This window comes from Drosophila innubila (assembly GCF_004354385.1).
Source record: "Drosophila innubila isolate TH190305 chromosome 3R unlocalized genomic scaffold, UK_Dinn_1.0 2_E_3R, whole genome shotgun sequence".
NCBI classification, from domain to species: domain Eukaryota; kingdom Metazoa; phylum Arthropoda; class Insecta; order Diptera; family Drosophilidae; genus Drosophila; species Drosophila innubila.
In genome coordinates this window covers 5210387-5232947 of record NW_022995380.1, presented here as the reverse complement: position 1 = coordinate 5232947, position 22561 = coordinate 5210387, and the positions used below count along the sequence as shown (strand labels likewise).

Genomic DNA, 22561 nt, shown 5'->3' with positions numbered 1-22561 from the left:
TTATTCAATGGACTTTTATTTAAGGCAATTGGACAAGGCTAAGTAGTAAAGGGGACTAAATGTTATCGCAATTTGTGTTAAGAAATTTATCATTTTTTTTTTTAAATCATGCAAAGAAATGTAATTTTCAGCAAATGCAACAGGAAAATGTAGAAGAATTAATAGACACGAATGCGTCAAATGCTATTAACACAGATGTCCTAGATGATACTATCATTCACGAAGCCAAATATAAATGTTTTCCGAATTACAATTGTGTAGTTCATTATTTTTTTTTGCATAATGAAGCAATTGTAAAACTGATTTAAAAATTGTATTTATATTGTGTGCCGTTATGGGATCTAAGAATCGGCGATAACAACAGGAATTAAATCGACTAGCATCGCATTTAAAAAATCAACGTATCGATGTTTCTAATAGAAACTTTCTATGATTTTTACATCACTCGCTTTTTCGTGGCCCATCGTGGCTCTGCGTGCGGTTACCGATGTGAGCTGTTCGCCTAAATTTAAGACGAACTTAGAAACAACATATCGGACATGTCACTCGAAAATAAAAAAATGAAATTCAACAAGCTATTCTCCGAAGGGATCCAAAGTATATGAACTAGTAAAAAACAAAAGCACTAAAAGCGTTGCTTGGAATATTTTTGAATTAATCAAATGCAATGGCAAATTAGAAGATTTTGTATGTTGCACAAAATGCAGAAACTTATATTCATATATGCCGAAGAATGGAACAGGTACTCTCATCCGTCACTAATGTGCTTTACCGTTACCGAAAGGAGGTTTCTAGTGCCGAGAGTTGCCGAGGAAAGTGTCAAAAAAGCTTGCTCGTAAACAACTAGCTCTCGTGGCAAAGGATTTGCTTCCATTAAGTATTACGGAAGGTGGGTAAATTAATTTAATTTAATTTAATTTACTGTTGTACATATTCGTCAATCTACCTAACGATTGGTCGAAATTGAGTGTACTCCATTGCTTTGTAAGCTTACAAAATCGTCCTCAGATTGCTTCTTGTTGATTTCGTTGTTTTCTTTTAAATAAGTTTTTTTTTGTTTTTTTTTTTTTTGTAAAATCAACATAAGCTCTTTTTTATTCACATATGCAGGTCCTGGATTCCGTGAATATGCACAAGAGCTTATTAATATTGGAGCAGAACATGGTCATCACAATTTTAATGATTTGTTGGAATCTCAGAAAATATTAACTGATAAAGTCATGGTCAGCGAATATAATATTTTAAAAGCTAGACAAAGAGATACCTTGGCTCAAGAACATATTTCTTTAAACGTATCAATGCTTGAAACCAAAGAAATTTTAACTGATGAGAAGAGTGGCTCTGTTCTTGATCAAGTAAATGTTATATTGGATGAATTCGGTCTTACAAACACACTTCATATTAGTGTTATAGTTACAACCATAGCTTGCAAATAACTGTTAACCGTTTTTTTCCTTACACTCTGTTCGCGAGAACAACCGAAAAAAATCATACTTTCTCGCTCTCGCTCTGAGCAAGACCCTTTGGATGTTTTCGATCCTGTTTTCGGTTGAGCGCTAACAGTTGAGCAATTTGCTTATCGGTCTTTGAGTGAACAGCGCGTAAAGAGTGAAACGATTCACGCTCACACAGTGAGGCTCACCGAAAGACCGATTGACTGAAAAACTCAACGCAAACGGTCTTTTCAACTATTTGTCTTCTTTTCGATGCACAGTGGTACGTTGTGTAAAATTACGACATTAAATTTCACTTTCGATCTTCTTGAAAAAATTTGTAGTATGAATGCCAGCTAATTTCACGTCGCATATTTTACCCAATGATTTTTTTCTTACTGCATCAAATTTAAAAAATTGATGCACTTTTTTATTAGTTTCACGTCCCATTTTGTTAAAATCACTGTGCTCAATCGAAACTCACAAAGCAAATTGACGCGTAAAACCCACGAAACTTCACATACACACATACATGCGCAAAAGACTTTTTGAATCGTCGTTCAGAAGCAAACGGTCCCGGAATGAGCAGAGCAAAAGAGAACAGAAAAAAGTGATCTTCGACTGAGCGCGAGCAAAATTTATTTACGAACAATCCAATCGGTTGCTCTCAGACCTTTTGCTCAAAGTCTCAGTGAAGAACACTTATTTCGCGACAGTGTGAAACGGTTAACAGTTATTTGCGAGCTATGGTTACAACAATGTTAAATTGGTCTCAGAAAACGATGAGTTAAATCGCATTACTGAAATAAATTTTAATGGTATGCATGAAATCATTCAATTTCTAAAACCATTTAAAAACTGTTCAGAAAAATTAAGCTCGGATAAAGAACCAACCATACAGACTACAGCGTTATGGTACGAAAAACTGAAAACACACTGCTCACATTGCAAAGTGGACTCGGAAGTCAAAAAGCAGCTCAAAAGCGAAGCCCTTCAATCCATAGAAAACCGCTTTCGACCAGTATCCCTTCATCTTATTGGACTTTTTTTAAATCCTCCGTTCAAGCATTTAAGAATCTTGACAGCTGATAAAAAGATGGAAGTTATGTGCACTGTTAGATCTATGTTAAATAAAATTAATGAAGACAGAAAGAAAACAACAGCAAGCTTTGAATTTGTTGAATTTTTATGAAATCAAATTGGAAAAATCGGAAGTGGACCAAGAAGTCGATATATATTATTCCAAAGAACCACCTACAGATATACCAGTTCTGGATTTCTGGAAAGAGGCAGACGACTTACAGTTGCTGCAAGTCCTAGCCAGAAATATATTATGCATTCCCGCCAGTTCGCAACGAGCAAGATATTATTTTCAACTTCAAGTACAATTTTAGATGAACGTCGCACAAGATTATCCAGCGCCATTACAGACAAAATACTATTTCTAAATAAAAATATGTAAATATGTAAAAATTGAAATAGTACCATTTAAAAAAGTAATGAATATAAAATGTATCAGTTATGTAACAAATATCCCAAATGGATCAAATCACATAGAATACAATATAAATGTGAGAAAGTATTTTTCGGAAAATTGGTTTATTTTAATTAAAAACAATTATATGTTGATATGGACACTACATAGAATCTTTATATAAAATGTTAAGATTATTGGAGCTTTGATGCAGTACATATGTACATGTATTAACTACGACTACAGTGTTAGTCTTTTTTGGCAATTAAGCCCTGTTTCTTCAATTGTCGCAATGCGCATTTGGCCGCTGTGCACTTGGCAATGCGATAGTTGCGTCCAATGCCACGGAAGGTGCCCTTGCAGAAGACATCAACGGTGACGCGTACTCGTCGTCCATCAGCCAGTTTTTCCGGCTTGCCAAACTTGGCAGTCTCCGGTTCCAGCTCAAGCAGCTCTCTTATGGGTGACTTTGGCACAGAATTACTAAATTGCTCAATCTCCGGCTTCATCATGTTGCTGTAGACCTGCCACACAACATCCAGTGACATACTGGAGTCTAGAAATATGGCACCGGCAATTGATTCAAATACATCACCCAAGGCCTTGGGCACCTCAACATCCTCGGCATCATCGCATTCCTCCTCCGACAGCAGATAGTACTATAATTAAGTTAATTAAATATATATGCTCAACTTGTGAAATCTATGATGTCACTTACCTCCTCACTAATGCTGTGTCCATTTTCCTGTTGAATGCGCACAAAGCGATCGATGACATCGTTTAGGCCAGGTGATAAATGCCGGAAATACTTATGGAAGCCATGTCGCACAGCCAACGAGGCGAAGATGGTATTGTTGACCAGAGCAGAGCGTAGATCAGTCAGTGCACCAGGCGAGTGCTGCCGAGGATCCTCGTACAGATGCCGTGTTATCAGATAATCTAGCACGGCATCGCCCAGAAATTCCAGACGCTGGTAACAATCAGTTAAACGATTTGGGGTGTAACTGGCATGCGTCATGGCCTGCAGCAAGTATGAACGGTCTCGGAATTTGTATCCCAAGTTTGCTTCGAACTCTTCAAAGCCGCTTAGCAGATGCTCCAGCTCAACAGTGGCATTGGGTGCAAAGTGCAGGAGAGGACTTCGAGGTGTTGGCCAATCACCATAAACTGCGACCATGTTCTTGGCGTTTGGTTTGCTTGTGCCCGGCTTACGTTGCTCCTCCTCTGCTGCCGGCTCCAATTTGTATGGCAACACACGTACTCCCAACCAGGCCATGAAGAGTAATGCTCCACGTGGTCCACACTCGATTAGGTACGCGCCTATCAGTGCCTCCACACAGTCAGCTATGGACTTGTCTGGTATGCTGTGCTGGGATACCAGATTATAAGGAATGAAGCAACTGAAATCGGTGGTTTCATTGGAATCATCCAGATTAGCGTTTTGGGTTATCTGTTGTGTGGTTGGTGGAGGCTGCTCCAAGCTGCCAGCTAAGCCCAATGCCTCGGCCTTTTCACGCACAAGTTCGCAAATTTGAGCGCTGCTCAGATTCTTAATATCGAGAAGATCAGCCAGCTTCCAATGATGCGTTGGTATCTTTGCCTCAATCAGCGCCTTCTCCAGCTCCTTGGGCACGTAATAGCAGGGAGGCAACCAATTGTCATGCGGCTCAAACTTAGTAGCTATCATATACTCGCCCAGTCGCTTGCGCCGACCCAGACGATACAGATTGAGATTGGCCACCTGCTTGGAGCGTAGATGACTCAGTTTACCCTCGTGAACATTCTCGTACGTGATGTACAGATACGTGGTAATGGCGTACTTCAGAAACGAGTCACCAATAGTTTCTAATCGCTCCAGATTAATGCCATCGTTGGCATTGGACATTGTAAGTGCCTGCAGGATGATGCTCGGACTGGGTCCCGGATGTCCCACCAGCTCTGGCTGATGATCGAAGCTAAAGCTGTTGCCAGGCCAGCTTGTTAATGCTATGTCAGTATTATTGCTAACTGGATCTGAGTTTATTCCCAGCTCCAGCGTAAACTGCAGCCTCAGTTGCTTATTGTCCAGGTTCAGTCGATTTTGATCATTGTAGTTATCAAAGCTATCGCCACATCCCAACACGTGGTAGTTTTCACTATCTTTCTGCTGAATTAACCACTCCGCATTGAGCTCGATGAAATCGGAAAGCTGTAGCTGATTTTTGTTGCTCAATTTGGACAACAATTGTGCCTCCGTAACATATGGTAAGAGTTCCTTGAGCAGCTCCACTTGCCGGCAAGTTACATCCTGATCAGTCAACGTTGCGACGCCTTCAGCTCGTTTAAACGCCAGCTCTTGATCGTGTGGAACTAACATGCCACAGGTCTCAATTTCCGATTTGAAGCGAACTATGGATTGGTCATAGTTGGCCGTGCTCTTCTGCTGCGTCTGCTCAAAGTTGTAGCCGATGAGCAGGTTCTTGGTCTCCTGGTACTGTCGCTCATTCGCGTTGGTTGCCTGTATGATGGACAGTTGTTTTTGCCTCTTTTCTACTTCCTGCGCTGTTTCTATGGCCTCCGCTTCGTTCTTCGAGGTGAACTCTATGTGGCCAACATCATCCGCTCCATCATCGTCATCGGAACTGTAACGATGACTCGGTCCCACATGATCATCATCATCATAGCTTGAGCTAAGCGAATTGTCCGAGTCATAGTAGCTGTACTTTGGCTTTCCTTCACCTCTGGCTGCGCCACCTCCAACAGGAGCTCCTCCTCCCCTTGGTTTGCTGCTTCGTGGCTGGCCAGATGCTGATTGCTTGAAGGCGCTGCTGTTGCTCACATCCCAAAAGGTAGGAGAACCATATCGTGTCTGCTGATCACCTGTAAATGTTATAAAGACTCAATTAAACCGCTGTTCCAATGTATATCCCATAACAATTGGTTAAAATAATAATAAGAATAACAAATTCGGAGGAAACAAAATTAAATTCGGAAATAAAAATAAAGAAACCAAAACTCAGAATTTAAGATATTAAAAAAAGTAAAACGGCATGAATTAGAAATATGTAAATGTTAACATATTTTTGAATTGAGATTTTTTGTTTTTTCTAAAGCTAACATTTTGGTTGAATTCTAGAAATTCTCTAGAAACCAAACTACCAAAATAAATATAAGTTTTTGACGTACTTAGAAATTTTTTCGTGCTAGGAAAACAGATATAATGACCGTAATTATTAAAAAAACCGTTGATTAAAAATAAATTCAAATTTTCCTAATTTTCGAAGTCTGAATGTTTCTCATATTTAGAATTGATTTTTCATTAATTTGTTATCTTAGTTTTGATGCCGTTGTAATTTTTACAAAAATATTTTGTCCAAAATGAATCTCAAGTACTTACAGAACTTTACATTGGCGGGCAGCACAGGTAGATAATTTTCGTCCTCCTCATCCTCATCGCCATCCGTGAAGTCGGCAATGTCATCGGCCATATCGTTCGACCAGGTGCCGATCTCGATAAAGTCATCTGCATTTTTCAACTGTTCCTCGCCTTCAATAACCAATTCAATTGCACTCTTTGCTGGTTTTTCAATAATCGGCTCTTCCGTCGCCTTCTCCTGGTCAGGCTCATCCTCGGTTTTATTGGACAAATCCTTGCTGTTTGGCTTCTGTTTAGATTCCCGCGATTTCTTCAACACCTCCGACAGACTCCAGCCAAAGTCTAGCATTGGCCACTCAAAGTGTTCGTCGTCAATCTGCTGACGACCCAGTGCAAGATCGGCAGAGACCTGCTTGCGAATATCATCGGCCAGGAGCAGTCCATTGATGCGGTAAAGGATGCAGGGCAAACAGACAGCAGTGCGCCACAAGGAGGCAGGGAAGGGATGCACAGTGCACAGTTCTGGCACTAAAATTTGCTTCTGTTCGAGATTTTCACGCTTGGCTCGCTTCGTTTCCTCGGAACTGGTGGGCAGTGCCACGCCCTTGCGATTCACATATCGTGGCGTTAGGAAATTTAATCTCGCACTCGTGTGATCCACATCCAGTAGAGGTTGTGCGGTATTTTGTATGGTTAGACCATATTTGACCAGATAATAATGCTTGAAGGTGCGATAATTGTCACCAGGAAAACAGCTGAGGGGTGAGAGATGTGGACAAATCTCGGCTACGTAAAAGTATTGCGGCTGATCCTGATTACGATACCAGGGCATAACAACGGCGTCTTGGAAACGTTGCGCATCGAAAGGCTGTGCTTGCCTGTCTCCCTCCGTCACAGGCTGTGGCATCATGTTGCCATTGGCTTCTATCAGTTCCAGGAATTTCCAGTCTATTAGACGGTCTTCCTGCGGTGTCTTTACAGTCGGCACAATAAACACACAGTTCTCAGTGGAATCTGGATCGAAGAGCATGAGAAACTTTTGCAGGCGCAGCACATTTGTGAACGTATAGTTCAGGAAGACATTAATGCAGTCAATTTGTTTCTGGGTTAGCACAACACGATCTTTTGACAATTCCAGTGAAACTTTAACCTCGCCGGATCGCGTAAATATGGAGAAGGCGCTTAGCTTGGGTATGCGCTTCAGTGTGAGTATGCCAAATCCCTGTTGGGCCTCCTCCGGTGGATAGATCTTACGACCGCGTGTGTTTTGCTCCTCGGGAATCGGACACTGCAGCGTTAACTGAATAAAGTACAAATAGCAGGGAACACCAGCCACAGGACGGCAATCACAGAATTCGGAAGCAATGCGTTTATAATAATATTGTCTTCGTTTAGTTGTTCCCGGACGTGGTTCATCGTTTTGTTGGACTATTTGTTCATCCTCCGGCTCCAGATCGAAGCATTCCCAGTCGGGTTCCAATGCGCGAAATCCCTCCTTGCCAATAGGCTGCAGCTGATCATCCAGTTCCCCTATTTTGTGCAGCTCAACACAGGCTTGCAGCGCGGCCAGACGACGTGCCAAGATTTGTGTGGGCATCGGAAGACCCTTGACAAAGAAAGAATGTTTAGTATACATATTTGAATGCAAGTTAATTATAAATGGCTCACAATTATATCATGCTTTAAGGGTGAGTTAATGGGCAGACGCAATGTGTACTGGTAAAGCGTAACTCCCTGACGCTCGGAGCGGGCACAACGCCACAGGGCGGTCAGTTTGGTAAAGGTATCGCTGGGCAATCGGGCGCAATACTTGTTGACCAATGCTATGGCAGTGCTGAGATCCACAGAGGCGCCTGTCGACAGTTGTGGTTTGGGTTGATAGGCGGCCAAGCAGCTGGTATAACGCTCTGCTTGCTGTTGCTCCACCTCAGCTGGTTCTGTATTTGCGCATTTGGATATAAGCATCTGAAATTACAAAGTACTAACATTAAGGCTGCAAATCTCCAAGATTTTTAAGTCGTTTCGCTTTTACACAAAAAAGAAATATTTGACTTTTCAATTGTTTTCCTATTTTTCTAAATTTTTTCTTAACTTATTAAATGATTTAATATAAAGATTCCTAACTTTTGAAAGAATTTAAGTTATTGAATCTATTATTATTAAATCAGTTTTAAAATCAAGATGAATTACTTTTATAGTTTGTAAAATATAAAATATTGTACGGCAAACGGTTTGGCCTGTACAATGATCAGTCAGTGAATGAACGAATGAGGATAAAGGTTTTTACACGTGAACATATAGATAATGGAAAATCTATAAATAGTTTGTTCCAAAACAAATAACTCTTTAAATAAGGGGTTCCAGATGTGTTACCTGCTCGATTTCACGATATTGCGCCATTTGGTGAACCAGCGCTTGGGTGGTGCTTGCCAGACTATCGGTGGATGTTGTGGCCGGAGTGGACACGACGGAGGTATCTGGCAATGCGGTCAGCTCGCATTCAAAGCGTTGTTTGGGTCTGCGTTCGGCGCTTCTGTCACTGGGCGTGGTGTTGGTTAGACTGATAGCCTCGTCACTGGAGTTGCCGGTATCTTGTAAGCTAGTTGGAGGAACTTCATCTAGAATCTCTTGTAACTTGATGTCACACGCTGTGGGTGGCTGATTGCTAAACACCTCTGGATTGAGTATTTTCACTGTTCCACGGGCAGTGCCAAAAGTGTAGGGATCTGATGCAAGGGAATTAGGCAGCGCCGAGTCATCCGAGTCGCTGTCAAGCTCCTGCTGTGCATCATCGCCCGTCGTGGCACAGATAAAACGATGGCTCTGCTCGTTCAGCTGCACAGCGTCATCAGCCGCTGTTGGAGACTGGTCATAGCTTGGTGCCACCAGCATGACATGGTATGCAGGTGCAGCTCGTGCTCGACCCTTGCACTGCACGTAGCTGCGATAAGTGATGGGTGGATCCCAGCGAACAACCAGATTGCATTTGGGCACATCAATGCCTTCCTCCAGCACTGAAGTGCCAATGAGCACATTGCAATCGTGCATTCGAAAGCGCTTCAGCACTTCCTCCTGTCGTCGATGCTCCTGCTCCGCCTCCTTTGGCTCGGTAGTGGGATCTGCAACGCGGTCTGTTGTGTACTGGCAGCGCAGGAACTTGAGATCAGGATCGCGTCTGCTCATCTCCGCCAGCAGTTCAAAGAGCACGCGAGCCGTATGATTTTGATTGCAATAGATGAGTGCACAGAGGGTTTCATTGGCATCATGCTGGTAACGATTGTGGCGCCTTGGATGCGTCCGCCTTCTCGTGTGCGTCTGTGTGTTGGACTTGGCCTTCGTTGTGGCCGTGGCTGGTGGTTGTGGGATTGGAGTCGCCTCTTCACTCTTGTCCTTTGTAGATGTTACGATTTGTTCCTTGTCCGACGGTTGAAGCAGTTGCTCGAGATTGCTAACTATTGCGCGTGTTTCTACATGCTGTTGCTCCAGTTGCTCCACCACATGGCATTTGGATTTAAGTGCATGCGATAACTTATTAAAATCCGCCTGCTCCACTTGGTGCCGCATCTTTCGCAATCCATCCGCCTGAGCGTGTGTCTCGGTGGGCTTAAAACAACGTAACACTTTGAGCAGACGTCGCACCTTTGGACTGGAATAGCGCTCGATGGTACAACGTGGCTCCTCGGCCAATTGCTTCTGGAATGTTTGGTCGCACAGTGCATGGACTTGAACCAATGCCGTGTTCACCAGACAGAAGAGCAAGTAGTGACGTTCATGGGGAGTCTTCACTTTAAGCTTCTCGTTCCGTTGATAGAAGTGATGGGCAGCTCGTTGTGTGCCCCAGGGTCCCATTTCATGCAGCACTGCGAGCAGTGCATCCAGCACATTGAGCGGATCCAACTTGGGATCGGGTATATCTGAATGCACATTAAGTTAGCCATAATTGAACTTGTTGAATTAGTTTCATTACATACCCTTTAGGTCCTCCATGAACTGGTCGGTGCCATAGATTTCGAATGGATCGTAGCGATGGTCTTTTAGGAACGACTTATGGGTATTCAGAATATCGGCAATCACACTGGACAACTGGTCCATTTCGAAGGGAGCACATTGCACAATATACTCACGGGGCTTGGCACAATATCGCAGCACAGTGACAATGTCGCTGGCGGTTTCGATGCGACACAACATGTGCTGTTCCAGAGTATCCAGCATTGCATTAAGCTCCTCCAGTTCACAGCCTGCACTATGCAATGGCCCCGCCAATCCCAATATTCTGGGTCTATCTGCTGGTGACGCGGGCAGAACGTATTCTTCGAAGATGGGCAAAATGTTGCGGTAGACTGCGCTGTCGTGACAATCCTCCAGAACGATAAGCTGGACATTGCTTAGGATTAGCTCCTTGGCAGAAAGCAATGACAGGAAGGATTCTGGTTTGAGTATGATGACATGGTAGTCTGTCCAGCAATGATTGACATCTATTCGAAGCTCCTGCCTCTCCTGCCACACTTTGAGATCAGTGAGGTGTGTGAGCATTGTGTACATTGACGTGTTCTCCGCATTCAGCTGACAGCTAAGGTACACACTCACTTTACCATTGCGTCGTCCTTGTCTGGACAACTCCTGCAGCAGCTTCAGTGCAATAAACTCCTTAGAGCTTCGATGTCCCAAGCAGATGATTGTGTTGCGCTCGAAGGCCGAGGCCAAGAGTTCCACTTGGAAGTCACGCGGCGTGAACACCGTGGTGTGCAGGTTATTGTCGCACCAATGGAACGCCATGCTGACATTTGTATGCAACAGGCGCGAGGATATAGCACTCCTACTGCAATTGGATAAGGTGGGCAATCCACGATGTGGAAAACGCCGGCTCTGGGTCTTTTTTACATCATCGATATATCGAATGATATCGATGATTTTTGTTGTGTATCGCGATTTAACAGAGCCATGAGTCTAGCAGTGAGTTGTTCAGTAGTTTAATTTTTAATAAACGAACTAGTCTTTCAAATAGTTAGTTCGTTCAGTGAATAGATCCCATATAGTTCGTTTAGTGAATATAAGTCAATCCCAATATATGTAGATCGTTCGTATTGAGGTTTTAAGGAAGTTCCTATTAGTAAAAAATTATCATATGAAACAGAATTTAGTTGAGGCTTTAATTTTTATGTCTTTTATCAAAAATTTAACTGATTTTTGATTAAATTATGAATGTCATATTTATTTAATGAAACCATAAATTAATTTTTATTCAATCCTAATTTTAATATATATTATCAACAACATATTTGGGATCTATTCACTGAACGATTTAGGGGCTTAGCACGTTCGTTCACTTTAGGGATTAGTTCAATAGACCTTAGTCCGAACGATTCAATACGACTCTATCTGGCAGCACTGTTCACGGTAGATATTTTCGTGCACTGTCAACCGATATCGATAAATATTATTTTTATTGGGAATTTGAAATCGATAATGATCTGAATATAGTAGATGGAAAAATTAAGTGACAAGCGGCAATTCGAAATATTTATTTGAAATACAATATACAGAATATCACAAATACATCCTTATGCGGCGCTCTCAGGCACCATCAATGCGCAGAGCGGCCAAAAGAGGTCTTCCAGCATGTGAACCAGAAGTCCCTAAAAAGGTTTGTGTACCTGATGAGATGCAGTGGGGCACAACTGGAGGTTATAAAAGTTTGGGACCAAGACGGTATGGTGAAACGGAGAACCCGCTTAAGGACAAACGCATTTTCTTAGTGCTTTGGCGCCCTCAGTCAAACAAAAAGCATAAAACGTGGAAAGGCAACGGAACTCTGGAGGTGACTGAATCTCGAGCAACTCTTAAAGACGAGACCAACAAAGTTTTGGATGTCTTGACTTGTTTTAAGCCGGAGAAATTTCAGGAAAATGTGATAATTGAAATCGGCACGAAGGATGTCGAGCTACAAATGGAACTAAAGACCACTGAAGAATGTATCGCGCAGCGGAAAGAAGAAATTGAAAATTGGTACCGAAAGCAGGAGGAAGCTAATGGAATGGTCTTCCAAGAAGATAACAACGATATGAGACCTCAAAGACCAATGAATGTCCTGAAAAAGCCAAAGCATTCATTGGAGCTCGAATCCCGTCATGATATCTCCAATTGCATCAACCATGGATCTGGTCATCCCGTCAAGCGTAAGGAATATATTTGCATGTTGACACTAGCGGAACTTCAACATCTGGCAATGCAACTGCTTGCGGATCATTGCCAAGGACTAGGCCAAGTAATACATCCATATAGACCTCATTGTTTAAGACTTAACGTATTCTCTTTTTTTTAGCTGTCGGTCTGTGAATCCCCGGACATTGTTGGCATAGCTCAAAGAATCTGCGATCATCCTGTGCTGCTCAAGCATATTGAGAGTCAACCAATAGTGTCGGAAATATTACTTCCGCATTTGCCGCCCTGGCAGGAAATGGGCCTCTATGACTCCGCCAAGTTTGAGTTCGTGCATCTTATGTTGGACAATTTGGTTGTAGATCGTGGCGAGAAATGTGCAATTGTCGCCAGCAGTCAGATGTGTCTGGACATAATCAGGGGATACTGTCAATGCTGGGAAGTGCCATATATACGAATAGAGGACAATGCTCAAGCTGAATACTTTAATACTCCCAATATGGAGGACACCAATCCGCCAATGGTTGCTCTTCTAATGGAAAGCAAGTTGCCAGCAATACGCTTGCCGGGCTGTAAATACATGATACTCTATAATTATAGTGCACGATCAGCAGCGACTCAGCTATTAGCAAATGATTGCGATACACAAATCTATACCCTAATAACTGCCGGATGCTTGGAAGAGCGGCTGTTTCAACAGCACTTTGGACTAGTCGAAAGCAGTGATTCCCTGATGGAATTAGTAAATCTGCGTGTGAATTCTACACACAAGTTGCTTGGAGTTGGACAGAATGTGAGTACAATTAATGTTTATAATCAGGCTGGCTTTAACATACGCCTCTTGCAGACTTTATCGAGTTGGAGCCAATTAAAGCCACCGTTTAGTGAAGCAGTTCTAAAGGTATGCATAGATCCGGTGTCCATATAAGACCCTATCTAATATATTCTACTTTGTAGGAGGCCTTTTTATGTGATAAGTTGCCAAGCTTAAAATTTGTCATGAGCAAACAGATTGAAATTATTGCCGGATCGGAAGTATAATGTTTATGTTAAAGTTTATATTTCAATGTTTAATTAAATTTATATTTGGTCAGCGCTATTAATAAGCATATATAGAGTTTACTCCATCAAGGAGTCTATGCTCAGTGAATAATTGTTTTCATCCTTGTTGTAAATGACCTCGTCGAAGTTGACAATGGCACTAACAGCCAGATGCTTCTCCAGTCGAGCCAACAACTCCTCACTTGGGTCAGCTGGCAAGCCAATCAACTCGTATTCAGTAGTCAATATAGGGAATGTAAACTGTGGTGGATACGGCCGTATGTTATCAACGTGTACTGGCACAATGTTTCCGTAGTCTATAAACAGTATACTGGGATGACCATCGCCCACCAGTTCCATGCACAATCCTCGGCACCACTTGTCCTGGTATTGGGCAATACACAAATCGTTTTTCCTAATAAACAATTAGAGCTTAATAGAAATATTTGTGTGAATTTCTATAGACGCTTACGGAGGAGCATAAAATGAACAAGTTGAGGATTCAGCATAGTGCTGAATGTCGCGTTGCATCCGAGTGATTTCGTATGCAAAATCCAAAATGGTGCAGTGAACCACACCAAATTTGAGGAATGAGTTATCCATGATGACCAAATCCAAGTTCTTGCCAGTGGGCAAATGAATGTGCTGCAGATACTAAAAGGAAAATAATAGATATAGAAATAAATACTGTTGGTGGGAAGCAGGAACCGTAACTGTTTTAAGTTTTAAATTAATAATTGTAATCTAACAATTATTTGCAAACTTTCATTTAAAAGTTACAAAATAACACATATTTTTAATTTTTATTTAAAAAGTGCAAAATAATAATTAAATATCGATTTTTATTTAAAAGGTTATTTTTTTTTGTAACTTTAAAATAAAATTTTATATTTAATAATTACTTTGCACTTTTAAAATAAAACAAAATGAAGAATAAGAATTCAAAATTATTTGAGTTATATAAATCGGAAATATAAATTTTCTGCTTATTAAGACAAAAATAGGAATTTCCCAGGTAGGAAGTGCATTAGATATACTTACATCCTCTTTAAAACCATCTTCCGAAATTGAAGGTTGTATCGGTGTCAGAATCGTTTGAATTAAACGATTTAAGCTGCGATTCAGCTCACTCTCAATCAGGACAACACGTTGCATGCCCCTTTGAAAGTCATACTCCCGTACGGAGTACTTGAGTATAAATGTGTAATTGTGGTCCAGTTCATACATCATCTCCCGCAGATTGGGGCACATGTAGCGTCTTGGCACATTGCGTAGCATCACGGGAACAGCATAGCGAGGCAAGGATGTCAAATAATCGTTGCACTCGTAAAGATTTTCAAGTGTTGTGATCTCCACACTGCCAAAGTCCACGCAGACCACATAAATGGCCTTTGGATTATCAACATTAAGCACCATGGCTCGAACTATCTGTAAATCAAACTTATAGATGACGATCTGGCCGCATTGCGGCAATTTGGTCAACTTGGTTGAGGATTTGCCCTGCATCATGACATCTGAGAGGACCTTGTAGTATGCCACCTCGGCGACTATTTCAGCTGAGCGTACGTACAACACGTTGCTCTGCTCGAAGGAGGTAATCTTCACAGTGGCACCGGATGGTGGCAACTTTGGTTTTGTGAACTGTGGCACAGTTGTATCATCCAACACCGGCGGACTGACTTTGTCGCAGTTCTCTTTGTGGGCCACAGAGAGAGCCTCAAAGCAAACGGGATTACAGAATGGTATCTTGCAGAATCGGCAACTGTTGTCAGTGTAACAATTGCAGGCCAAGCACTTGGTCACCGCCGGCACACTCATTAAATCTCCATCCGATTCCTGCGTCTCAAGCTGCATTTTGGGGCTATTTAATTAAAGATTCGTTAAGATGAGGAGCACTTAAATATAAGCAGTACTTACGTAACTATAATGCGACCAGAACGAAAGTGAAGAATGGCCTGATCTTTATCCAAGGTCTCATGCAGTATGTGAGCTCCATGGCGCTCCAGAGCGAACTCAAACCTAACATTCAGATAGCGTAACATCTCATCGTTCAAGGCCAATAAGGAGTTATTGACAGTATAGTCCGCTTTGATAACTATGGGGGCCTTGAAGAATTCTGGATGCTTGTTCCGCTTTGCTGACACCTGTATCTTACGGGCATCCAAGTCCACGGGGTTGGAATCAATCGAAGTTGGAGCGGGAGCTGGCTCCGGCTCTGTATTTCCTACATTATCATTTGGCAAACTCGGTAAAAGAGTTTGATTTTGATTTGATCGACCCTGAACACAATGAATAATGTTTGGAAACTGGCGTATCTTTGACCAAGCAGCCTCAATGGAACTGAAAATGAGTCTGAAGTTATCAATAAATTCACTGTAGGTACTATACATACATATATGATCTTACCACATATTATGAAAATATACGAAATATACGCATGATTTCAAACGATATTCTATATCATAAATAATGCTGTTGCCAAAAAAGTTTCGGAGCACATTTTCTGTAATAAGCTGCTTCTCCTTTTTAACAACCAAATATGGATATTTGACCTGTTTCGTATTTCGATCCTCGCTTTTGTCATCCGATGGTGCTTCGTTGATGGTATCATACTTGTTAAATCTCTCATCATTAAACTCATCGGCCATGGGATTCCAATCCGACAAATCAGTTTTCGTTTCAGACATCATTATTTTCAATTTCGCAATTTAATAGTTCAACTGAATTACGAAAACGTGACTTTAAAAATAAATGACATTCGCACAAAAGGAAGGACTAAAAATATTCACTATCTTTCTCTTTTCGACATCTGGGATAAAGCTGGCAATTACACCATTGAACATAAATTTACCATCGAACTTAGCTATTTTATAGCTAGTTCTGGATATTTTCAAAGTTCGTTTGGCATTAAATTTTTAAAATTACTATTGCCCGGATATATGGCTAAAACAGTGCAAACTGTGGACACACAAAAATAAATTTTGATGCTTTCCAAGCAGCAAAAGGTTTTCAAAAATAAAAACTTCTGCAAAGTAATAGAATAATCCAAAATAAAAATCTGTTTTCAGAATGGATAAGAAAAAATTACTATCGCATTTATACTGGATTGGAAGGTTGCCATACGTTGAAACTATCGCTTAAAAACAGAAGCGCAGTCTCTACTACCAGGTGGCAACGTCCTACAAACAGTGAAAAAATATAAACAAACTGTGTTGTAGCAAAATGGTAAAAAACGAGCCAAATTTTGTCGTTGAACGGATTGTGGATAAGCGTATCACTGCAGATGGCAAGGTGGAGTACTTCATTAAGTGGCGCGGCTATCCTTCCGGGGACAATACCTGGGAACCCGAGGAAAACTGTGATTGTCCAGCTCTCATACAAAGATTTGAGGAGTCTCGGGCAAAATCCAAGAAACGCGGAGAAAAGAAACCAAAATGCGAGGAAATACAAAAGCAACGCGGCTATGAGCGCGGCTTGGAACTCGCGGAGATAATGGGCGCAACGGACGTAACCGGAGAAATAAAGTACCTTGTCAGATGGAAATATTGCGATGAGTTCGATTTGGTGTCCACCAAACAAGTGTCCGAAAAGGATCCGCAGATGCTAATCGAATACTATCAAAAGATGGCACCATACAATGGCCACATCGATAAACGTATGCAAGGCGTCCCAGAAGAATTGCGTGCGATTGCTGCCCAAACTGGATATGCCATTAGTGGATCGGCCACAGACGCAGTGGAGCCTTCCATCTGCAGCGTCGATGATGATCAAATGCAGGTGACGGAACCAAAGCCAGCGCCTATGGAATTGCCAGTGCAACAGGATGATACGGTTGATGATGAGATGAACAATGTGGGCGTTTCCTATTCTCTGCCCGTACCGGGTGTCGGTAACATTGCCATCGATGTGCCAATGGTGGAAAACTAGGCGCCACTTATAAACATTTTCAAAATTTATCTAACTAGACTTTAACATACTTTGTAACTAAATACAATAAACATAATTTCATTTTGCTAAGTACAATCTTCATCGAGATTTATAGGACCCAGCTGACCAGTGCGAAAGAAGCTTATAAATTTACGGGCGGCAGACAATAAATTAGTCATGATCTCCACTTGGCCATTGTATTGCTTGACTCTATGGAACATGCCTTGTTGTTGTGCATATTCCGCCAGCACTGCACTGATGTTGTCGCTGGGTCCGGATTGTAGTTCCAATTTGTCCACGTACTCGAAGCGTTTGTGTTTGTTCAACCAGAAGAGCAGGTAATCGGCTATCAGATCCTCACCGACGATGTGATCCGGCAAGCAGCCAACCAACGCCAATTTCATGCCCATCTCATCATCCGTTACGGAAGGCTGCAGAATGCCGGGCGTATCAATCATGTATACTGCAGGAGTCTCCTGGATTTTAATGCGTTCGCCGACGGATCGAGTAATACCAGCAACGGCACCAACACGAGCTGCACTGCGTTTCTTTAGATGCACATTCCGCAGCACATTGATAATGGAACTCTTGCCCACATTTGGCACTCCGATAATCATAATATTGTGCTCGGCACTCTGTGCCCTATTGAATCGACTGCTTTCTGCCACCAACTTGGTGGCCAATGGCAGAATGTCCAATACACCATGATTGCGCTGATCCTTGCAGTTGGTAAAGAGAATATTTCGTAATTCGGGCTGCTGAGTTCGCAGCTGTTTCAGAATTCCACGTTGTTGCTTGGCTCCCAAGAGATCGATCTTATTTAGCACCAATATATGTGGTTTTACACCGTTTCCTATGTAAATGAAAGTAGATATAGTTAGCTATCGACTAAATTCATTTAATATATCCAATACCGGTAATTGTCTCAAAGAACTGGGAATTCCGGCCTGCTAAAGGAATGCGCGCGTCGTGAATTTCAACAATGCAATCGACAGTTCGCAGCTTCTGTTGTATTTGGCGCATTCCCTTGGTCATGTGTCCAGGAAACCAGTTGACCCGTTGATTTCGACTGGGTAACCGAAATACGGTACGAAATGGATTCGCCAGCGACATGTTTATTATGTTATGTATGTGCTGCAGATGACTGTTTCCAACTTGGCTATTTGACTATTTTCAGAGTTCGAAAATATAATGGAAATCCGATTATTTTAAATATATATTCAGCTTAGTTTTTACTATTAATAGTTTTGGTAAAACTGTGCAAAATTGACCACAATAACGAATTTAACAGAATTTAACAGAAACAGGTATTGTTTCCCCTCAAAACTTGCCCAGCACTAGTAAGGAAGACTGCCACCCGGTCCAAAGGCTGCCACCCTGCAGAATTTAGCGATCTGGCATGCGAACCAGTTTGGCAGCATTGTCAAAATTTGTAACAAACAATTTTCCACCCATTTTTGTTAAATTTTGTAATTTTGAAGCTAGAATTTTTAAATTTTTTTTTAGAATTTTCTCGATTTTTTTAAATTTTTTTTTTAGAATTAAATTTTGTAATTTCTCTTCCCTCGGGGTGACGACTTCAAACCTTTATTAATGTTTACCTTAGTTATATGTAATTTCGAATTTTAAATTTTCTTAAATTTGTTAATTAGTTACAAAGTTATGGCATTTTGATATTTGCAACACCTAAATTTAAATTTATCGACTTGGCGCCAGCTCTAAATTTCCCGATCTGGCAGCCTGTACCATTTCAATTAAATTGCAAATTTGGTTGCACCTAAGAAAATTCCCCTATTTTTGAATTTTTCCAAATATTGAAGACAGAATTTTTTTAAATTTTTGCAGAATTTTGGTTAGAATTCGAATTTTTTAGGTTTTTGGATATTTTTTTTAGAATTAAATTTGTAACTTGAAACTTTGTAAAATGAAAAAAATTGCAAACGGCGCTTTATTTAAACTGGTTTAGCTTATAGCAATAAATAATTGGGCAAAAAAACAAAAACCAGCAAAAGAAACATAATTCGAGCAGGAATTTTAATTGAATTAAATAAGTTGCGTAAAATGTATTGTGCATTGTTGTACGAACATTGCTAAGATATAATAATTATCATATGACGTCAATTGGCGTCAGATAAAATTAATTTTGTAATCAAATAATAAAGTTCGAATGCTCTATAGATGTATTTAGGTTCATATAGTTCATAGCTCAAATGAACTTATACTTATCTTTATAAAGCTTTCTTATATTTCTTATCTTGTTTATTTTTGCACATTCCATATTAGCAATCGACGAAGTAAAGTTGCATTTATCAAAATAAAAATGAATATTGATACAATAGACTTTGCAAATATAAAATTGTCAGATGTATGTGTAATTATAAAATAACGGTTTAAGTTTCTTATTCGTAATATTGTGTGTTTTTAGGAGATCGGAGAAGGAACATTTGGAAAAGTATATAAGGCGCAATGGCGTAATAAATGTGTTGCTGTAAAAAGGATTTATCTGAACGTAAACGAGGAATATGTTGAAAGGGAGTTCAAACAACTTTCCCGTGCAAACCATATTAATATCATATTCCTACATGGTATTTCGATCCACGAAGATATTCACTATTTAATTATGGAATATGCGGATGGCGGATCATTGTTTAACTTTTTGCATAAGGTACCACGCTTGGAGTATTCATTGAATCACGTTATTAACTGGGCCCTCCAGGCCGCCAAAGTAAGTAAATGCTTTGCTTAGGATTCATAAATAACGTACTAACTCATTTTTTCTAGGGTGCTGCCTATCTGCACTCTATGACTCCCCATAGTGTGATTCATCGCGACCTTAAGCCGCACAATATGTTATTGCATGACAAACGCAGCTGCCTAAAAATATGTGATTTCGGAACTGTACGATACATGAGTAGTATGATGACCAAAAATAGTGGTACCGCCGCTTATATGGCACCAGAGGTATTTATTATAATACATTCTTATGTTCTAATTTTCTTGAAGAAATGCAAATAGGTTTTACAATTCTTCAGTTATCTTTATGAAACTTGGTACAGGTCCGTCTTTTTGCTGCATGCAGTACATGTGATGGTTCATGGGTTTAAAATCAACAGACTTATTGTTAAGATACATATTTCAATCTCCAAGATAGTGTATTTTGTATTGTTTAATATTTGCACTTTTGAAAATATATCATAAAATATTTTTCTGCAATGGTATTAAGACTTCGGAGTGCCGAAGATAATTATATTTTGAATCTAGATATTTTTAAATAACTTCAATTATAACTGACAGGTTTTCAATGGTGAAAGGTACACCACCAAATGTGATGTATTCAGTTGGTCCATTACCATGTGGGAACTGCAATCCCGTAAAGTCCCCTATGAAGCGATAAGCCCTGAGTTAGCAGTATGCCAAAAAGTCGACAAAGGTAAATTATATTCTGTTTTTATAAAATAAATAGAAATTGATAGCAAATTGGATTTAGAAGGCTTACGTCCACCTATGAGTCAGTTAATATTTGACTGCCCCGAAGACATACAAAAATTGATGACCGACGGTTGGCAAGCAGATCCTAACAAGCGACCATCTATGAACGATATTATTGAAGTCTTAAACAAATATCCAATTGATGTTGATCAATTAAAACTCTAAATTATGAATGCATTGCTGGAATTCTCTTACTACAGCAATGTTAATAAACATTTTGTCATAATTGAATTAAATTTATATTTATGATCTTTAATAAATATTAATCATTTAAAGCAGTAAAAACAAATGTTTATTAATGTGGGGAGATTTCATATTTTCTTAGGTTAAATACAACGTTGTTGGAATTTGAATGCGCTACACTGATATAATACCTATCTGTCATAAGTACTTGCTTTGGCAAACTCTTCAATCATATTGGCATATAATATATAATCAAAAGTAATTGTTATGTAGAACACACACTTACACATTACATAGTTTCAAGGTTTTTCAAGTTAAGTTTTGTTGAACAGTTATAACATTACGCGATGAGCCGATATACATCCAAAATATCATTAACTTCTAGAAGATCCACTGCCGATAGATATGACACCGAATTTATTTCAATATTTCCTAAAAAGCTGCCAGAACTTATAGTCGGACCCGTATATGATGAGAGTGGATTTGCCCTTAACGAGAGATTAGCACTAAGGCAGGCTTGGGGAGTTATTAAACCCTTTGAGCGACGTTTTGGAAAAGAGATACACTTCGAGTAAGTCGTAAATTAATTGTGGGTTACAACAAATTAATCAGTAAGTTTAGTTTTTTAATGGAACATCATAAGACATTCGAAAATTTTCGATTTGATGGACAAATTGATCTGCACCGCTTGCATGGACATTCGCTGTCCCTTATGCGCTTCATAAGTTCTATTATTGAGCAGAGAGATCCAGCTTTATTCCAGGCGGCATTGAATGACAGCTTTAACCTGCATCGACATGCTCACGTAAATTTAGATTATATGCGGGTAAAAAAACTGTGGCTGCTCAATAAAAGTAATGTTGTTGATTAGTTAATATGTATTCTTCCTTTTGCAGATGATCGTACAAGCTCTAATTACCTACGTGCTGGATAAGCTCAAAGATGTCAGCTCCGCTTCCCTGGAGAGTGGATTTGAGCGACTTCTGAGCAAGTTTCAAACATCCATGCACGATACGGACAAGAATAGAGGCATAAGTTTTCAAATCAGGGACAGTCAAAGTAAATATAGTATTTAAGAAATTGGTGAAAGGATGATAGCGTAATAAATAACCATTACAAGTTTTATTCTCTTTAAATTATTTGGCGGTTTGTACGGTACGAAACATAGAAGTCAGTTAAATAAAGATTTTTTCTAAAATGTTTTATGAAATTATTATTATAACTTAAATTGTAATCAGCGGGAAAGGCGCTCACACAGAAGGACAAGATTTTCTCGATCAAGATCAAGAAAACATATGTATAATTTATAGGGTCGGAGGTGTTTTTTTTTTTATAAGTAACAGGTATAAAATCATCAACGATTTCAGTTTTGAAAATGGTAAGGGCTGCCACGTACAAAAAGATATTAGATTTTAAATAATTAATTTAATAATTATATATTGTTTTTTTTTTTGCCTTCAATATGGGAAAAAAAAGGTACAATGATTTTATTATATGATC

At 40.2% G+C, this 22561-nt stretch overlaps 7 protein-coding genes across 9 annotated transcripts; 4 read left to right on the top strand and 3 right to left on the bottom strand.

Annotated features, from left to right (window-relative positions):
• Nucleotides 1-3003: 3003 nt before the first annotated feature.
• Nucleotides 3004-11152, bottom strand: LOC117790466 (endoribonuclease Dcr-1). Its single transcript, XM_034629921.1, has 6 exons — nt 10234-11152; nt 8636-10176; nt 7931-8227; nt 6284-7868; nt 3626-5766; nt 3004-3566 (listed from the first exon to the last, which is right to left on the bottom strand). Exons 1-6 carry the CDS (start codon nt 11036-11038, stop codon nt 3156-3158), a joined length of 6780 nt encoding a protein of 2259 aa, XP_034485812.1. The 5' UTR covers nt 11039-11152; the 3' UTR covers nt 3004-3155.
• Nucleotides 11153-11743: 591 nt separating this feature from the next.
• LOC117791882 lies at nt 11744-13905 on the top strand. Its single transcript, XM_034631796.1, has 4 exons — nt 11744-12527; nt 12585-13214; nt 13269-13322; nt 13379-13905. Exons 1-4 carry the CDS (start codon nt 11826-11828, stop codon nt 13460-13462), a joined length of 1470 nt encoding a protein of 489 aa, XP_034487687.1. The 5' UTR covers nt 11744-11825; the 3' UTR covers nt 13463-13905.
• On the bottom strand, nt 13469-16227 carry LOC117791881 (protein vreteno). The gene is made up of 5 exons (XM_034631795.1): nt 15869-16227; nt 15380-15802; nt 14504-15323; nt 13935-14116; nt 13469-13877 (listed from the first exon to the last, which is right to left on the bottom strand). The coding sequence occupies exons 1-5, from the start codon at nt 16150-16152 to the stop codon at nt 13541-13543; spliced, it is 2046 nt and encodes a 681-aa protein (XP_034487686.1). The 5' UTR covers nt 16153-16227; the 3' UTR covers nt 13469-13540.
• Nucleotides 16228-16644: 417 nt separating this feature from the next.
• Nucleotides 16645-17485, top strand: LOC117791669 (chromobox protein homolog 3). The gene has a single exon (XM_034631481.1). It carries the CDS (start codon nt 16685-16687, stop codon nt 17387-17389), a length of 705 nt encoding a protein of 234 aa, XP_034487372.1. The 5' UTR covers nt 16645-16684; the 3' UTR covers nt 17390-17485.
• Nucleotides 17397-18643, bottom strand: LOC117791668 (mitochondrial GTPase 1). Its single transcript, XM_034631479.1, has 2 exons — nt 18304-18643; nt 17397-18242 (listed from the first exon to the last, which is right to left on the bottom strand). The coding sequence occupies exons 1-2, from the start codon at nt 18500-18502 to the stop codon at nt 17476-17478; spliced, it is 966 nt and encodes a 321-aa protein (XP_034487370.1). The 5' UTR covers nt 18503-18643; the 3' UTR covers nt 17397-17475.
• A 980-nt stretch (nt 18644-19623) lies between these two features.
• On the top strand, nt 19624-21051 carry LOC117790486 (mitogen-activated protein kinase kinase kinase 7). 2 transcript variants are annotated; one of them, XM_034629944.1, is made up of 5 exons: nt 19624-19754; nt 19815-20114; nt 20171-20350; nt 20684-20819; nt 20880-21051. In XM_034629944.1, the coding sequence occupies exons 1-5, from the start codon at nt 19710-19712 to the stop codon at nt 21041-21043; spliced, it is 825 nt and encodes a 274-aa protein (XP_034485835.1). In that variant the 5' UTR covers nt 19624-19709; the 3' UTR covers nt 21044-21051. The 2 variants fall into 2 exon arrangements, with proteins under 2 accessions (XP_034485835.1, XP_034485834.1); XM_034629943.1 differs by having other exon boundaries at nt 20877-21051.
• A 313-nt stretch (nt 21052-21364) lies between these two features.
• Nucleotides 21365-22186, top strand: LOC117790995. 2 transcript variants are annotated; one of them, XM_034630624.1, is made up of 3 exons: nt 21383-21632; nt 21683-21887; nt 21958-22186. In XM_034630624.1, the coding sequence occupies exons 1-3, from the start codon at nt 21409-21411 to the stop codon at nt 22135-22137; spliced, it is 609 nt and encodes a 202-aa protein (XP_034486515.1). In that variant the 5' UTR covers nt 21383-21408; the 3' UTR covers nt 22138-22186. The 2 variants fall into 2 exon arrangements, with proteins under 2 accessions (XP_034486516.1, XP_034486515.1); XM_034630625.1 differs by lacking the exon at nt 21683-21887 and having other exon boundaries at nt 21365-21632; nt 21958-22012.
• Nucleotides 22187-22561: the final 375 nt, after the last annotated feature.

Excerpts from the sequence above, each read along its gene's own strand:
- LOC117790466 (XM_034629921.1), bottom strand. The coding sequence starts at position 11,038 with ATGGCGTTCCATTGGTGCGACAATAACCTGCACACCACGGTGTTCACG. Across the intron at positions 8,228-8,635 it reads AATATCGTGAAATCGAGCAG|ATGCTTATATCCAAATGCGC; the intron begins GTAACACATCTG and ends TTGTAATTTCAG. Across the intron at positions 3,567-3,625 it reads GACACAGCATTAGTGAGGAG|TACTATCTGCTGTCGGAGGA; the intron begins GTAAGTGACATC and ends ACTTAATTATAG.
- LOC117791668 (XM_034631479.1), bottom strand. The coding sequence starts at position 18,502 with ATGTCGCTGGCGAATCCATTTCGTACCGTATTTCGGTTACCCAGTCGA. Across the intron at positions 18,243-18,303 it reads GTTCTTTGAGACAATTACCG|GAAACGGTGTAAAACCACAT; the intron begins GTATTGGATATA and ends TCATTTACATAG.
- LOC117790486 (XM_034629943.1), top strand. The coding sequence starts at position 19,710 with ATGAATATTGATACAATAGACTTTGCAAATATAAAATTGTCAGAT. Across the intron at positions 19,755-19,814 it reads CAAATATAAAATTGTCAGAT|GAGATCGGAGAAGGAACATT; the intron begins GTATGTGTAATT and ends GTGTGTTTTTAG. Across the intron at positions 20,351-20,683 it reads CCGCTTATATGGCACCAGAG|GTTTTCAATGGTGAAAGGTA; the intron begins GTATTTATTATA and ends TATAACTGACAG.
- LOC117791881 (XM_034631795.1), bottom strand. The coding sequence starts at position 16,152 with ATGATGTCTGAAACGAAAACTGATTTGTCGGATTGGAATCCCATGGCC. Across the intron at positions 15,803-15,868 it reads GTATATTTTCATAATATGTG|TTCCATTGAGGCTGCTTGGT; the intron begins GTAAGATCATAT and ends ACTCATTTTCAG. Across the intron at positions 13,878-13,934 it reads TGTTCATTTTATGCTCCTCC|GAAAAACGATTTGTGTATTG; the intron begins GTAAGCGTCTAT and ends ATTGTTTATTAG.
- LOC117790995 (XM_034630624.1), top strand. The coding sequence starts at position 21,409 with ATGAGCCGATATACATCCAAAATATCATTAACTTCTAGAAGATCCACT. Across the intron at positions 21,633-21,682 it reads GGAAAAGAGATACACTTCGA|TTTTTTAATGGAACATCATA; the intron begins GTAAGTCGTAAA and ends CAGTAAGTTTAG. Across the intron at positions 21,888-21,957 it reads TAAATTTAGATTATATGCGG|ATGATCGTACAAGCTCTAAT; the intron begins GTAAAAAAACTG and ends TTCCTTTTGCAG.
- LOC117791669 (XM_034631481.1), top strand. The coding sequence starts at position 16,685 with ATGGTAAAAAACGAGCCAAATTTTGTCGTTGAACGGATTGTGGATAAG.
- LOC117791882 (XM_034631796.1), top strand. The coding sequence starts at position 11,826 with ATGCGGCGCTCTCAGGCACCATCAATGCGCAGAGCGGCCAAAAGAGGT. Across the intron at positions 12,528-12,584 it reads ATTGCCAAGGACTAGGCCAA|CTGTCGGTCTGTGAATCCCC; the intron begins GTAATACATCCA and ends TCTTTTTTTTAG. Across the intron at positions 13,323-13,378 it reads TTAGTGAAGCAGTTCTAAAG|GAGGCCTTTTTATGTGATAA; the intron begins GTATGCATAGAT and ends TCTACTTTGTAG.